General features: G+C 50.7%; 1 protein-coding gene across 1 annotated transcript in view; it reads left to right on the top strand.

The window, feature by feature from the left end:
• The window catches only part of LOC138492813 (tenascin-X-like), a 759,772-nt gene that overhangs the window by 657,414 nt on the left and 86,500 nt on the right, over nt 1-15,858 (top strand). The window contains exon 39 of the mRNA XM_069620166.1: nt 7,431-7,688. Within this exon, the coding sequence (XP_069476267.1) occupies nt 7,431-7,688 (258 nt within the window). The remainder of the gene's footprint in view (nt 1-7,430; nt 7,689-15,858) is intronic.

The raw sequence follows: 15,858 nt of genomic DNA, 5'->3' as shown, positions 1-15,858 counted from the left end.
AAAATCATTGTTAAGAGCACGGTCCGTTTTACAGACTGCATTACGAAGAGACACAATGGAAATTTCAAATATAATGTAAGTAAATCTTTACACGCTTTTATACCGGAATGAAGATTTAATGAATGGATGCATGCATAAATGAATGAATGAAGAGCTAGGAAAAGCAAGTAAAACTGTTCGTAGTGGGCACATGAGCATGCAGGTCCACTGGTCTCACCGATCTCGCTCCATGGCCCAGCCACTTTTCACTGCACTACGGGACTGTCTCTGTATCCTTCAGCCCCTTCTCCCGGCATTTACCTTGCACTTGCAACCAGCTGGCCCTATTATTTAATTTGTATTCAACTAACCTTGTACAGCCCATCCCCATGCACGATCAGAAAGACACCTGGCCTAGTAGGATCGTTGTCTGTCTGCCCTTGTTCCCCACATGCCTCGTCACGCCTAGAAACACTTGAGTATAGGCGCGTTACAAATGCCATATCATATATCATATCATTCCTCACGCATGTAGACTGTCGTTTATCATTGTGTGTTGGCCTCGTTTTATCTCGTTACTTTTCGCATTGATTTTAGAGACGAACATACTCCATTGAACTACCCTTGCAAGCAAATAGTTTCTGATCGGCCGTAATAAATAAAATGAGTAATATTAATGAAGTTCGGCTAGCGAGACTAATTATCATTTTTTTGTTTTCATAACAGGTATTTGATCCCTTACTGCCACTGCCATCTGTTTGAGACACCGGCGGATGGATTCTTCAGCAGACACCTGCAGCTTCGTGTCAACAACTGGAGCACGATCACCATATTATGGGACGATTGCCAAGGGCGCACATGCCCTTACGCTGTACTAGTGGCTAGAAGCAACATATCAACCTTTAGGATGGACTAGTGCCTAGTTGATGGAACAGCCTTGCGGTTCACCGTGCTTCCAAAGTGATTCTTTTTACGAAAATGAACACCCTGTGTACCATAAAGGAACAGCGCGTGACTCAAGATGAAACGGAACAGTTATTGCGGATACAGATAAAAGAAAATAAATGGCTTCCGGAGTTCATATGTCAATTGCAGAATATTCTCTAAACATTTAATGTCAAATAAATGTACTTTACCAAATGTACCGTGTTGCTGTTTCATTTTAAAGTACAGTTTCATATTCCGAATTGTGGCGCGCTGTGTTGTGAGTTGATCTGTGTTGGTTTCCGGGTTCTGTGTGAAGTCGCGTAGAAGACGACTGGGCGCGTTTGCCTATGCAGCACAGTAACGTCACGGGGAGAGGCGGGGAATATGAATGTTTTGATAATGTCAGGCTCAGGGGCGGGGGAATTGATTTAGTGCCGCAAAAGCAGGTCAGCCAGGGCGATCGTGGAAAAGATAGGATTATCAGAAAATGGTGGCTCCCTGGTGCTTGTTTTCGCGTGCGTTTAATGGACGAAAACTCGGGTAAGGTCCATAGGAAAGTTTTCTAGAATCGAGCCACTTAGGCTTAAAAAAACATGGCCGACCCGTTGGGACAATAACATTTTTTACTAGACCATGCCTTTAATAGTGAGTTTGTTAAAATGAACATCTCTGTATCTCCTTAATGATGTTCTATTCAACAAAATCCGAGGTCTCCGAGATTAAAAGTGCATTATTAACATTGTAGCAGAATGTGAGAGAAGATGTATAAATAAATAAATAAATAAAATATGTAACTGTGTATAATTTTCTTTGATAACATGATCCTGCCATATGTAGAATGGGCACTATGGCCCTCATTACGACCCAGGCGGTAAGCGGAAAACGATGCCGGTAAATGAATACCGGCATCGTTTTCCGCTAGGTCCGATTACGACCCGCGAAAGTGCAATTAGTGACATCGTAGTTTACGGTGCCGCTAACAGCACCAAGGTCGGGCGCGCGCGCCCCACCATGCCGTAAATACCGGCATGGTGCAAAGCTACGCAGATCACAAACCAAGCGGACATGCCCCTAGCACCATCGCCAAGGCCGTTAAGTACCTTACCGCCATGGCGCTAATGCCGCCATCGCGAACCAACCGTAAATGGCCATGTGCAGTGTTCCCAGCTGCCACAGGTGCACAGAATCAGCACAGGTGGAGGCAATACAGACTCTCCCAGTGCAAAAAGAGCACACCCCACCCCTACCAGCCCCAGTCACACTCCACAATGATACCAATAGGACTAGCAATGTTGGGGCTGGAGGACCTGATAGCAATGCGAGTGCTACAACTGCAACAACAACAACAACAACAACAACAACAGGCTGCACAGAGGAGACGCAGGAGGAGAAGGAGGGCAAGGCAGGGCCAGCAACCCCCACCAGCACAGCCAGTGGCACCACGCAGGCAGCCCCCAATCCCACGCATCAGAGCCAGTCCATTCAACCTCACCGCAGAGCAGATCCACAACCTGTACCGACTGGACCGGGACACCATCACCAACATTGTGCACATGATACACAACGACATTGTCAGCATGATAGAAACACCCACCGCCATCCCGTCTCTACTGAAGGTAGTGTCCGTGCTCCACTTCCTGGCCACAGGCACCTACCAGCACACAGTGGGCCACTTGCATGGCATATCCCAACCATTATTCTCACGTACACTGATCCAAGTGCTCGATGCCCTCCTCAAGCACACAGACGTCCACATCTCATTGCCACGGTCTGCCCAGGAGATTGCCAACACCAAAGTGGGTTTCCATGCACTAGCTGGCATACCTGGTTGCATTGGTGCCATCGACTGCACCCATGTTGAATTGGTGGTCCCACATGCCATGGAGGTACCATACCGCAACCGTAAACTATTTCACTCAATCAACGTGCAAATGGTCTGCGACTCCAACAGGATCTTCACACATTGTTGTGCCCGATTCCCCGGATCAACCCATGATTCAATGGTCCTTCGGAACTCCACAATACCTTGCTACATGGAGCGACATGCAGGCCCAAGATCCTGCCTACTCGGTGAGTCTAATGTCATGAGCATGGAAATGCGAAGTGTGTAGGTGATCGACGTACCAATGCATATTTCACGTGGCAGAAAGGGGGGGGGAATGATGCATACGTCACATGGCTGCGACTAGCAGTAGCCAGATCATACCCTGAGGCAGCACTCACGTCATCTGACAACTGTATACATGATGCCTGATCTAATCAGCCCTAACATGTGAATGAAAGTGTACCCCAACCATGACACAACCATCTAAAAGTGCATTGTACGAAATGTGACCACATTGACTCCAAAGGGACGCACCTACATGCACGTCACCAAACACCATCAACTGAAAGGCCTGTACCCCATAACTGCGCACAAAGGAGGCACATGTCGGACAGGAACATCAATGCACCACTACACAGACAGCAAGACCCACAAACTCTCCCCATTGACACCAGTATTGTTCCCTGGGGTCATAATGAGCCAGACAGCAATGTTGCAATCATGTGAGCTTTGACATCACAGGACACGTGCCAGGTCACATAAAATAATGGCCTGAACGGACACAGTGGATGGGCACTCACAAGGCAATTGTCCCCCCTGCATTGTGTCTTGGCATGCAAAACAGTACATGAGAGCCATGAACATATACCGGTTGCATAGTGTGAATCCATTAGCACAACTAAATTTGGTGCAAAGTAACAGTAGAAGGCATGGTGGCGCGTCATGTTCAGAAAGCAATCTCATTCCTGACACATACATTGTTGCCCATTTACAGGTGATGCAGGCTATCCCCTGAAGAGGTGGCTCCTTACACCAGTCCGGAACCCACAGAACCAGCATGAGGAGGACTTCAACCGTGCCCATGCACGTACCCGTGTGGTGATAGAGCAGGCCTTTGGCCTACTGAAGGCACGTTTCCGCTGCCTCAGCAGGTCTGGCGGGGCAATCCTGTACCGCCATGAGAAGGTTGCGAAGATCGTCATGGCATGTGTCATGCTACACAATATGTGCGTCAGACGTAACGTGCCTCTGCCCCCTGACGCAGAACTGCAACCACCTGATGATGAGGATCATGAGGATGATGAGGATGGGGATGGGGCAGCACCTCAAGGAGGCAGCGATGCACAGGAGGGGCGTGAAATGCGTCAGAATCTCATTGACCAATACTTCTAGCACACACAGCGTGTGCGTGTAACATGTGGACGGCACTTGGGGCACTGTGTGTGTCTGGTATATGCACACTGTAGACTGTACAACAATAAAGCACACATACACAATGAGCAATGTCCACACATTTGTTTTGTGATAAACGAAAAAGTGTATTGTGCTTCTGAAAAGTTATGACACACCCAATCCCCCCTCTCCCTCCCCCCTGAACACCCCAACACACCCAATCCCCCCTCCCCCTCCCCCCAGAAATCCCTGCAAAGGAGTGCCAGTGCCCGTGGTGAAGTGGGTAATGTTTCAGTGGTCCACTGGGCGGGCACTATTGCCAGCCCCCTGTCCCGGAACCTGGGGCCCCCCTGCCTGTACTCCTCCGGTCCTGGATGACCTGGGGACGGGGCTGGATGGGGCCGAACTTGCAGCTGAGGAGGTACCGGCCTGCTCGGTACACCGTGTGTCCATGATTGTCCGTATCAGTTCACTAATCATATTCCGCACTGCGGCTAGTTCTGTGCATATGTTCGTGCTTGCTGATTGGATGGCTGCCTTGATGCTCTCAGCACACCTCTCCATGCCTGAACTGGCACCTCCACAATCAGCAACATGCTGCGTTAGGAGTGACGCCAGTTGTTCTTGCCTCGCTGATATTTGGTCCAGCACCTGGCTGAAATCAGGCACAATGGAGGTTGCAATTGCAGGCCCAATAGGACTACTCCCCTCTTCCCCTACTCCCACTGGGCTTGGAGTGGCTGGCCATGAATCTCCAGGGGATTGCCCCTGTGTGTCCTGTCCATGCAGGCTACATGGGGACAGGTGTGGGGAGGTAAGTTGGGTGTTGGGGGGACCTTCCATGTCATCATCCACATTCGCCACATCGCTGTCAGAACAGGCTGCGATGGCTGCAGTCTCCCCGACTGTACTGCTCCCCGCAGACACAATCCCCTCAGTGGGCAGCAGTGGTTGTGGGTCTGCCGTGGGTGCTATCATGTCCCTTCCCTCGGGGGGAATTGCTGCCCTGGGCTGTTCGGCAACAGGAATTTTGGCCTGCTGTGGGTTGGCCATGGGTCCAGCAGAGGTGGATGGTTGGTGGGCTCTTCCCTCAGTCCTGGGCTTCTTGGCTGGGGTGGTGCCACTCTCGTCCCTGCCGGTGTCCGAGTGTGAGCCTGTGGTGGAGCAGAGGAGGGAAAGTGTTATTGATGGTTCAGCGGACATTGAGCAGGCATTGTGATGAGTGCCATGGTTTAGATGGATAGATGGTGGACTTTGTAGGCCGTGACATACAGGTTGTCTCCCTTTTGGGTGGGTTGAGCATGCAGGAATGTGTGTGCCTGCTGTAGAGTGTACATGCTGCATGTGTGCAGGGTGTGGGTCTTCTGCTGATGTGTTGCGTTTGCCATATGGGGCGACATTGTGATTCCCATGTAAGTGTGATTCAGGGTGTTTTGCAAGGCTGAATTGGAGGCACCTACCTGTGTCTCCTGATGTCGGGGCTCCTCTCTCCATTCCGCCGACGCCCTCAATGCACTCTATGCCGATCAATGAGGCACATGTCTCCTCCCATGGCTGCATCTTCAGTGGGGAGTCTGCTCCACTGCCAGTTGCCAGTCCCAGGTTGCGGTTTGCTGACAGTATGCCCCTTACTTGGAGCCGGAGGTCATCCCACCTTTTGCGGCACTGTCTGGCGGCGCGTGGGGTAGTACCTACGGCACTGACGCGTTGTGCCACGAGTTCCCATACTGCTTTTTTCCGGGCTATGGCTGGTCTCGTCATCTCTGATGAGAAGACGATGTCTGCCTTTTCCTGCAGCGTTTCTGCAAGCATAGTTAGTTCTTCGCGACTGAAGCGGTCCTGCCGCTGCCTGTCGCAGGCTTTTTTAACAACTTTTGGCATTGTTAGGTGAGGAAATGGGTGGGTAATGGGATTCACAGGATTTCAGGGTCGAATGCAGTGTGGTTGGGTAGGATGGCAATGGATTGTGTTTTTAAAGATGGCCGCTGTGCTCTTTCCCGTTCCGCCGCGATGACGCTACTTCCGGTTCTGCTTATTTACGGTGCCCGCTAATTACGGGGCCCGCTAATTACGGGGCCCGCTAATTACGGGGCCCGCTGATTACGGTCGGCGCAATGATGGGTGGCGGTAGGTCACCCTGCGCGGCGTTGGATGCCGGTAAGGGCTGTTTACGCCATGGCGTAGTTTACATTACCGCCATGGAGTAATGCTCGTGCACGATGGGTCGGAATATGGTGCTCTTTACGCCATCGGTCCATGGCGTAAACGATGATTACGCCATGGCGGTAATGTCGCATACTTACCGCCAGGGTCGTAATGAGGGCCTATATCTTAAACGTAGAGTCTTAATCACTCCATGTCCCATTAATGATATCAAGCCCACACGAGACCCTTAGGTACACCCAGATACTTGTGTCCATCAAGGTATTAGTTGTATCCGGTTCCCCTGTAACCTTTGAACGGGAGAGCCCCACGCCCTCTGTAGAATTGCACGTTTAACCACTACCTGTCTGGTATTAGGTTCAATGTAATCACGAACCACAGACAGGCTGTCTTTCCAGGCTGTCTTTCCTTCTGTGTCATGTAACTAAGTAAGCCTGCTTGTAACAGCGCCTCAATGCCTGAGGGCTGCTTTGTGCGCTTTATAAATGTAATAAATAAATAAATATAAAATACGCTCAATGAAGTCATTGGTTGCTGGGTGTTTTCTTTGCAGTCAAATGTTGTGTGTCCCTTTCGCTCAGATTGATTGAAACCTGTATTTTATACTTTTTGCACATGTCACGCAAAGATAAGAAGCAGGACAATGCTGCCAGACCTACTTGAATCTGCCTTTATATGGTGTAGACCTGCACATCTTTTTCTGCTAAGACCAAACAACATGAAAAGTGCCAAGGCACTATTACATATTCTAAGAGCTGCATTGTACATAAGAGCTGAAGAAAATGAAGCGGATGGGGGTATTTTATGTCTTTTTGTGATATATTCTTTATGCCTATGAATTGCAACATTCTGCACATTTGTTTTATGTGCTTTAATGGGAAACAGTTTCCGAAGTTAAGTATAATGATTGTTTGATTTTTTTAGTAGAGATTTTAGGGTGCATGTGTCAGTTTACACAGAACGCTGTCAGGCTTTAAATCCCTTATGTTTACAGTTTCAAAGATGTTGCAAATTAAAAAATCCAATGAATTACAAAGAAATAATTTTAAGGAACATGATTGTTTTGACATTTTCTTGAAGCTGTAATAGTTCTTTACAAAGACATGAAATAAACCCCTCGCCCATTGTCTGATTCTTTTTGCAGTGCCCAATTTAACGAATAGCCTCAGCATCAGTGCAGTGTCCATCAATTCAGTGTCTCTGGTCTGGCTCCCTCCCACTGGAAATAAAAGTTCCTACTTGATTGAAGTATTTGGGGAGCCTCGATCAAATATGACCTTGTCCAGTAATTCAGCGTCCATCTCTAACCTGATACCTGGAAATCTGTACACAATTCTGGTCTCAGCTCTTTCAGGGGATGGCTCTTTGAAGGGGAAAAGCAGCTCCATCATGACATACACAGGTGAGTACCTTATGAACAGAATCGCAAAGATACTAAGGTAAATGTTTAAGAGTAGCAAATTAGTTTAGAACTGAGCAGGTTATGAGGTGGAAAATGTAATGCTACTCAAAGATTGAACTAGCACAGCTTAATATTCTAAAAAGCAACATTTGGAAATATCATTATATTTACTTGCCTAGTTCAGACATTCAATCAATGCCTATCACCACCATTTTGGCTGCAAAATATCCACAAATAAAAGCTGAAACACATGGGAGAGACATTTGCTCCTCATTCAACAGTGGTGTCCTTAACAATGGGTGAGAGGATGTGGATGTAAGATCAGATGATGCAGTAGAGGTAGAAACATGAACCAGGGACAAGCTCATGAGGAGCATGGTGTAGGAACGGGATAGTGGAGGAAGTGCTACGTATTAGGATGATGTGGTGAGGGATAAGTGCTATGGTTTTGTCGTAGAGAGGGAGGGTGGAGGAGAACAGGGAGATCCGGTGGCGTAGAATGCTATGCAAGTGGTTCTTCAGAAAGCAGGAGAACTAGGAGTTTGGATTTAAATAGAGAAAGAGTGGGGGTAGTGCAGAGAGGGAGTGAAGAAAGAGAGAGTGCAAGGGCCATGAGAGGTGGCAAGGAGTTGAGCCAAGGATGATCGTAGGGAGCGAGGGGTAGAGTAGGGAGCGAGATGGGATGATAGGTATGGTGGGGCAATTCTGTGTATAGTTTTGAAGATGAGAATGAGTTTAGACTTTGCCCTTTAGCTCATAGATAACCAGCCTAACTGATGATTGGGTTGGGGGTGGAGATAAAGCGGGGAACGTTGATGAGTGTACGGACAACAAAGTTGAGGACTTTGTCGAGAGGTGCAAAATCATAGTTGGGAAAGCTATAGAGTAGACTGGCATAGTTGTCAGATCGAGAGAGTACTAAAGAGGAAATTACGTACTTAACAGTGTTGAAGAGAAGAACATTTCTTAGTTTTCTGATGTTGAGGAGATTAAGTCTGGCCACAGTGGCAGATTTGGAGATGAAAAGCCAGAAATTGTGAGATGGGTCGAAGATGAAGTTGTGAGCAGAAACAGAGTAGGGAAGGTAGTCAGGAGAGAAGAATAGAAGAGGGTGAGAGGAAGAGATAGCCTGTTTGGATGGGAAGTAGAGAACTTCAGTCTTAGTGGAGGTAAGCATGAGCGAGTGAGAGGCCATCCAGTATTTGATGGCGAGAAGACAGACATTTTTGTCCGTCTGATAAGGAGGAAAAGGAGAAGAAGATATGACTGTCATCAGTGAGTAGTTGATAGGAGACGCCATAGGAAGAGATCAAAGTGCCAAAACAGAAGTATAGCGAGTGGAGAGAAGTGGGTCCAGGACTGACTCTTGGGGAACACCAGCAGTAAGGATGTTGAGTGGGGCGATAAGTCTGTTCCATTACACCTGGAAGTGTCTGAGGCCGAGATATGAAGCAAACCAAGTGAAGGCCTTGTCCCTGATGCCTAGAATAGATGGTGTTAAGAGAAGGTTAGATTGGTTGATGGTATCAATGGCAGAAGGCCAGAAGGCCCGCAACAAAGTCCCTGTACCGTTGCCGTTGGTGAAATTTCTGCGACTGGTGCAGGGTTAAGAATGTGGATCCTTTTTCATGTGCCATTCCTGTGGTTCTGTCTTTTTTGCTTTCATTAGCCCACAAGGGCCTGTAAGTGGGTACCATTAAAGATTACCTGGTGGCGCTGTCCATATTTAAGCGCTCGTCTGAGAAGTGTTCTTATTTTAAGATTCCTTTGATTTCCCAGTTTCTCAAAGGGCTCACTAATGTGTTCACACTGTCACCTTTCTAGGTGCCCGGTTGGCATTTGAACCTGGTTCTAAAATTCCTGATGGGATCTCTGTTTGAGCCTTTACATTCGAGGGGATTGGGTTCTCCGACGTATTCCATATCTATGACAGTAATCACCACAGCTGTGCTGCTTCGGAAAATCTTTCGGCGTCTGCGTCCTGCATCGATGACGTCGATACGCCGCCCTTGAGGACCTCCTCCGACGGCCGACGTCACTGGATGTTATAAGTAGGACGCACGACGCCCGTAGCCTCAGTTCCTTTTTTGCCACGAACGTGTTCGCTTCGGGAATCTTGGCGCGCCTCGACTCTTTGGAGTTTCTGTTGTTTCTCGGTTCTTCTATCCTGTTCGTTTTGTGAAGTTTCTTCTTCGTGAAGGATGTCTACCTCATCTTCCACCCTGCGTCCGGGATTTAAGAAGTGCGGGGACTGTGGGTCCAAGATGTCGGTTACGGACTTGCACAACACCTGCCTCTGGTGCCTCGGGGAGGCCCATGACACGGATGACTGTGTCGACTGCCAGTCGCTCACGTCTAAAGCCTTGCGGGAGCGCAAGAAGAAGTTATCGGTAGGTAAGGTGTCTAAGCCACGGAAGTCGAGGTCTGCGAGGCTTTCGACGGACGATTCGAGAGGCGACTCTCCGCGTCGTCGTCGGAAGTCCAGTGGGTCTCGGTCCCGGAGTCGGTCCCACCACTCCTCTGCCTCTTCGAGGCACTCCCGGAAGCGCCGTCATCGGTCGCTTTCCCCGTCCTCTTCCGAGGACTCCGCCCGTAGGCGGGTTGCTTACCCTACCAAGCAGGCGAGGACGGAGGTATGGGCTTCCTTCGGGAAGAAAATGTTAGCGATTCTCGAATCGCAGGGCACCGGTCCGTCCGCGCATCTGAGTGGGGTCGGTCGTGATCGCTCGCACGCCTTCGGGCTCGGGTTGTCGGCACAATTTGCGGGAGAGGTCCCGCTCGGACAAGGGGAATCGTTCTCGTCATGCCCGGTCCAGGTCCCGGTCCTCGACGCGCTCGAGACCGTGTGTACCTGTGATGTCTTCGAGGAAGACGTCGACGCCGGTGGCACCGAGGTCGTCGACTGTCTCTTTCGAGGCCCCGCCTCCAAAAAAGTTGTCGGCGCCATCGGCGCCCAGGTTGTCGAAGGACACGCTCTGGGCTCTGGCCTCGAGGCCTGTGTCAACGCCATCGATGCTGTTGGCGCCGCGTTCGGCATCGACGCCGATTCACTCAATGCCCTCGACGCCTTTCGAGGCTGTGTCGACGGGGGTACCCCGAGGCTCGGTGGAACCACCTAGAAAGGCTCTGGCCAAGGTCAAGCATGGCTTTGGTTCACATTCTGTGCCTTCTTACCGCCATCTTGAGTTTATTTCAGAGGTGGATGAGGGCTCTGATGATGGCTCTAATACGGTGCCAGACGAGATCCTCTCGGGCCATAGCCAATTTGAGGACCTGAGGAAGTCCCTGCACGATGCTAGTGGGCTGGACACCTCTCCGGAGGTGGAGTTTTGTAGGCCTGAGCCTGGTACTCATGCCGACTTCTCGTACCGGCGCCTTATGTCGAGGGTCACCGAGTACTTGGGATGGTCTGCTCCCAAGGGGGAGTTTCTTCAGGATGACCTTACGGATATCCTCGACCTTGGTCCACCAACTGACCCGGTACTGCCGTTCCATATGGCTCTACAGAGGAGGGTGGCAGCGGCTTGGTCTGCTCCAGAGAGTCTCCCGGCAGTGGGCAAGTCTTTGCCGCGAAAATACTGCCCAGCCAGTAGCGACCCCTGCTACTTGTCCAAGCACCCCACTCCGGAGAGTTTGGTGGTGCAGGCGGCTACGGCCCGGGCAAAGCAGGTGTCGTATCCTACCATCCCTCCTGATAGGGACAACAAGCGTTTTGACGGCTGGGCGAAGAAAGTGTTTTCTTCAGGGGGTATGGCGCTTCAGGCGGCCAACTCCGTATGTGCCTTGTCACGTTTCATGCACACTCTGTGGAACTGTGTTTCCTTAGCGGCTGAACATATTCCCGAAGGGGACGAATGGGATGGTTTCCTTGCCATGGTTCAGGATGGCAAGGATGCCATGTGTGAGGCCGTTCAGTCTGGTTTGGACATGGCAGATTGCGTCAGCCGGTCCATGGCGGCGAGCACTGTGATACGCAGGTTTGCGTGGTTGCGGAAGTCGGGGTTTGCTCCTGATGTGCAGGCCCGGCTCCTCAACATGCCCTTTGACGGGGAACATCTTTTTGGCAGCAAGGCTGACGAGAGCCTTGAGAGGTTGCAGACCTCAAAAGCTGCAGTGAAGTCATTGGGCACTGCAGTTCGACGACCTCAGCCTTTTCGTCCTAGGGGACAGAAATGGAGGGGAGGTTCCTTTCGTTATTACTCATCCTTTGGTAAAGCGAGAGGATCTGCCAGTCAAAGGGGCCACTGTAGGAGTGCCAGAGGTGGAAAACAAGGTACTCGAGGTGCCAAGGCCGCTCTGGCAATTGCCTCTTTGCCCTCAGGTAACGCCGCAGCCGCCTCAGCTCAGTCATGATGCCATGTCCCATGGTTCGCCGGTTGGGGGAAGGCTGGCGAGGCATCTTGCAGAGTGGCGCGCCATTACTTCAGATATGTGGGTTCTGGAGATCACAACCCACGGCTACTGTCTTCCTTCCGGCAGAGGCCTCAAGACAATCCACCGGGGAATCTCTCTTTGAAGAGTCCGGATCTGCTCCTTGCGCAGGAAATTCAATCCCTGCTGGAGAAAGGCGCCATAGAACTGGTGCCTGTAGCGGAGAGGAACAAGGGATGGTATTCCCCTTATTTTTTTATTTCCAAGAAAGACGGGGGATTGAGACCCATCATGGACTTGCGCGGTTTGAACAAACTCCTCAGGAAGGACAAGTTCAAGATGATTACTCTCTCTCAAGTCCTCCAGGCCCATCAACTTCAGGACTGGTTGGTGTCTATCGACCTCAAGGACGCTTATTTTCATGTGCCGATACATCCAAAGCACAAGAAGTACCTGAGGTTCGCGGTTGGCGACTCGCACTTTCAGTTTCGTGTCCTGCCGTTCGGATTGACCTCCGCCCCGAGGGTCTTCACCAAGCTCATGGTAGTGGTGGCAGCGCACCTCAGGAAAGGGGGGATTCACGTCTACCCCTACCTGGACGATTGGTTGATCAGGGCGCGCTCTCCCGAGCAAGTCCTGGATCATCTGTCAGTCACCTGCCACTCCCTCCACAAGCTGGGCTTCTCCCTCAAATTAAAGAAGTCCCATTTGACACCAACTCAGAGGCTCCAGTACATCGGAGTAGTGCTCGACACATCCCTGGGGCAGTGTTTTCCTCCCCAGGTGAGGGCTCATCACATTCAGCAGATGGTGCACACGTTTCAGCTTGCCCAGAGTCTCCCAGCGTTCGAGTTCTTGAGATTGCTCGGCCTCATGGCATCCTGCATTCTTCTGGTGCCAGAGGCCAGGTTACGGATGAGATCTTTGCAATGGGCACTCAAGCTCCAGTGGTCTCAGTCCTCCGGCAGGATGTCGGACCCTGTTCAGGTGCCGTCCTCGGTCACCCAGGACCTTCTGTGGTGGGCCATCAATCTGATGAAGGGGGCTCCAATTTTGGCTACCCTGGCTGGAGGTGACGATCGTGACGGACGCATCCCTCACGGGATGGGGAGCTCATGCCATCGAGTTGACAGTCAGCGGTCGTTGGTCTCCGTTGGAGTCCAGACTCCATATCAATCTGTCGGAGCTGAGGGCCGTCAGGCTAGCCCTGAAGGCTTTTCTGCCGACTGTGCGAGGGAAGAATGTCCTGATCCTGACGGACAACACGGTGGCCATGCACTACCTCAACAAAAAGGGGGGGCAGGGTCACTTCCTCTGTGTAGGGAGGCGATGCAGCTCTGGTTCTGGGCAATCCAGCAGGAAGTTTCGATCTCGGCAGTTCATCTGGCCGGAGACGAAAATGAGACGGCGGACGCTCTGAGCAGGCAGAGCGCGATCTCTCACGAGTGGGAGTTGGCTCAGGAGATTCTCCTGGAGATCTTCACCCTTTCGGGGACTCCTCAAGTGGATCTCTTCACCTCCAGTGTCAACCGGAAGTGCGAGAGGTTCTGCTCGTGGGAATTTCCTCCGAAAGGAGCCTTAGGAGACGCGTTCCAGGTGGAGTGGTCATTCCCACTGCTGTATGCGTTTCCTCCAGTCCCCGTCATCCCGCAAGTACTGCAGAGGTTACGGAGGTTCGGTTCCCGGATGATCCTCATTGCACCGGCGTGGGCCCAGAGGACGTGGTACCCGGACCTTCTCGACTTCTCCATCTGCACTTCACGTCGTCTTCCTTACCGAGACGATCTGCTCTCACGGGAGGGGGGTCAGCTTCTCCATCCAGAGGTCAGATCCCTCAACCTTCACGCTTGGCTTCTGAAAGGTTGAGGTACAAAGATTGGGACCTCCCTGAAGACGTGATGGAGGTGTTGCTCTCGGCCAGACGGCCAGCAACAAAGTGCCTGTACCGTTGCCGTTGGCGTAAGTTCTGCGACTGGTGCAGGGTTAAGAATGTGGATCCTTTTGCATATGACATTCCTGTAGTTCTGTCTTTTTTGCTTTCTTTGGCCCACAGGGGCCTGCAAGTGGGTACCGTTGAAGGTTACCTGGCGGCGCTGTCCATATTTAAGCGCTCGTCTGAAGAGTGTTCCTATTTTAAAATTCCTTTAATTTCTCAGTTTCTGAAAGGGCTCACTAATGTGTTCCCTCCGTCACCTTTCCAGGTGCCCGGTTGGGATTTGAACCTTGTTCTCAAGTTTCTGATGGGTGCTCCGTTTGAGCCTTTGCATTCATGCCCTTTGAGACTGTTAACTCTTAAAACTGTATTTTTGGGTGCGGTCACTTCCGCTCGCAGAGTGAGTGAGTTACAGGCACTTTCAGTTAAGCCACCCTTCACTGTGTTTCATAAGGACAGGGTTGTCCTTAGAGTTCGTCCTTCCTTTCTTCCGAAGGTGGTGTCGGAATTTCATTTAGGCCAGAAGGTTGTTCTTCCAGCGTTTTATCCTCCTCCACATCCTGGTAAGGAAGAGGAGAGGCTCCATAGGCTTGATCCTAGGAGAGCGTTAAGCTTTTATATTTCACGCATGTCCCAGGTCAGAGTGGATGATCAACTCTTCATTGGTTACGCTGGAAAGCGTTTGGGACAAGCTGTGACGAAACAGACTTTGTCTCGCTGGATTATTTTGGCTATCTCTGAGTGTTACTGCTTGGCGGGTAAGGACCCACCGGTCGACTTACAGGCCCATTCTACCAGGGGTATGGCTGCCTCTACTGCCCTACAGAGGGCTGTTCCTATTCGTAACATCTGTGATGCGGCCACCTGGGCTTCGGTACATACTTTTGTACGTCACTACTCCCTCGATTCCATCCGGGGGCAGGATTTGGCCTTTGGCAAGGCGGTCCTTTACTCCGCAATTTGATTGGGCATTCTAAATTTCTGTTTTCTAAATTCTTTTCCCACCTCCTTGCATTGGTACTGCTTTGGGAGACTGTCATAGATATGGAATACGTCGGAGGACCCAATCCCCTCGAAGAACAAGTTACTCTCTTACTTGGTAACGTTCTTTCAATGGGATGGTCCGACCACGTATTCCATATCGCTCCCTCCCTGCCTTCCCGGCTACAGAATTTCTTATGCGATTGCAGCTTACGTTTCCACAAGGCTTTGTGTGGTCAGACTGGCAGAAGACTGGTGCCACACGTTCTGGGAAAAAACTACAACTGAGGCTACGGGCGTCGTGCATCCTACTTATAACATCCAGTGACGTCGGCCGTCGGAGGAGGTCCTCGAGGGCGGCGTATCGACATCATCGACGCAGGACGCAGACGCCGAAAGATTTTCCGAAGCAGCACAGCTGTGGTGATTACTGTCATAGATATGGAATACGTCGTCGGACCATCCCATCGAAAGAACATTACCAGGTAAGAGAGTAACTTGTTCTTCTTGCCCTTTGAGACTGTTGACCTTTAAAACTGTATTTTTTGTTGCGGTTACTTCCGCTCGCAGAGTGAGTTGCAGGCACTATCCGCTAAGCACCCTTCATGGTGTTCCATGAGGACAGGGTTGTCCTTAGGGTTCGTCCTTCTTTTCTTCTGAAGGTTGTGTTGGAATTTCATTTAAACCAGAAGGTCATTCTTCCGGCATTCTATCCTCCTCCGCATCCTGGTAAGGAAGAGGAGAGGCTCCATAGGTTGGATCCTAGGAGAGTGTTAAGCTTCTACATCTCACGCATGTCCCGGGTCAGACTGGACGATCAGCTCTTTGTAGGATACGCTGGAAGGCGTTTGGGTCAAGCTGTTACTAAGCAGACCCTGTCCAGAT

This window comes from Ambystoma mexicanum, chromosome 10 (genome assembly GCF_040938575.1).
Source record: "Ambystoma mexicanum isolate Mex_15411 chromosome 10, UKY_AmexF1_1, whole genome shotgun sequence".
Taxonomy (NCBI): Eukaryota; Metazoa; Chordata; class Amphibia; order Caudata; family Ambystomatidae; genus Ambystoma; species Ambystoma mexicanum.
The sequence above is the reverse complement of the archived record's forward strand: the minus strand, read 5'-3'. Positions and strand labels throughout refer to the sequence as shown.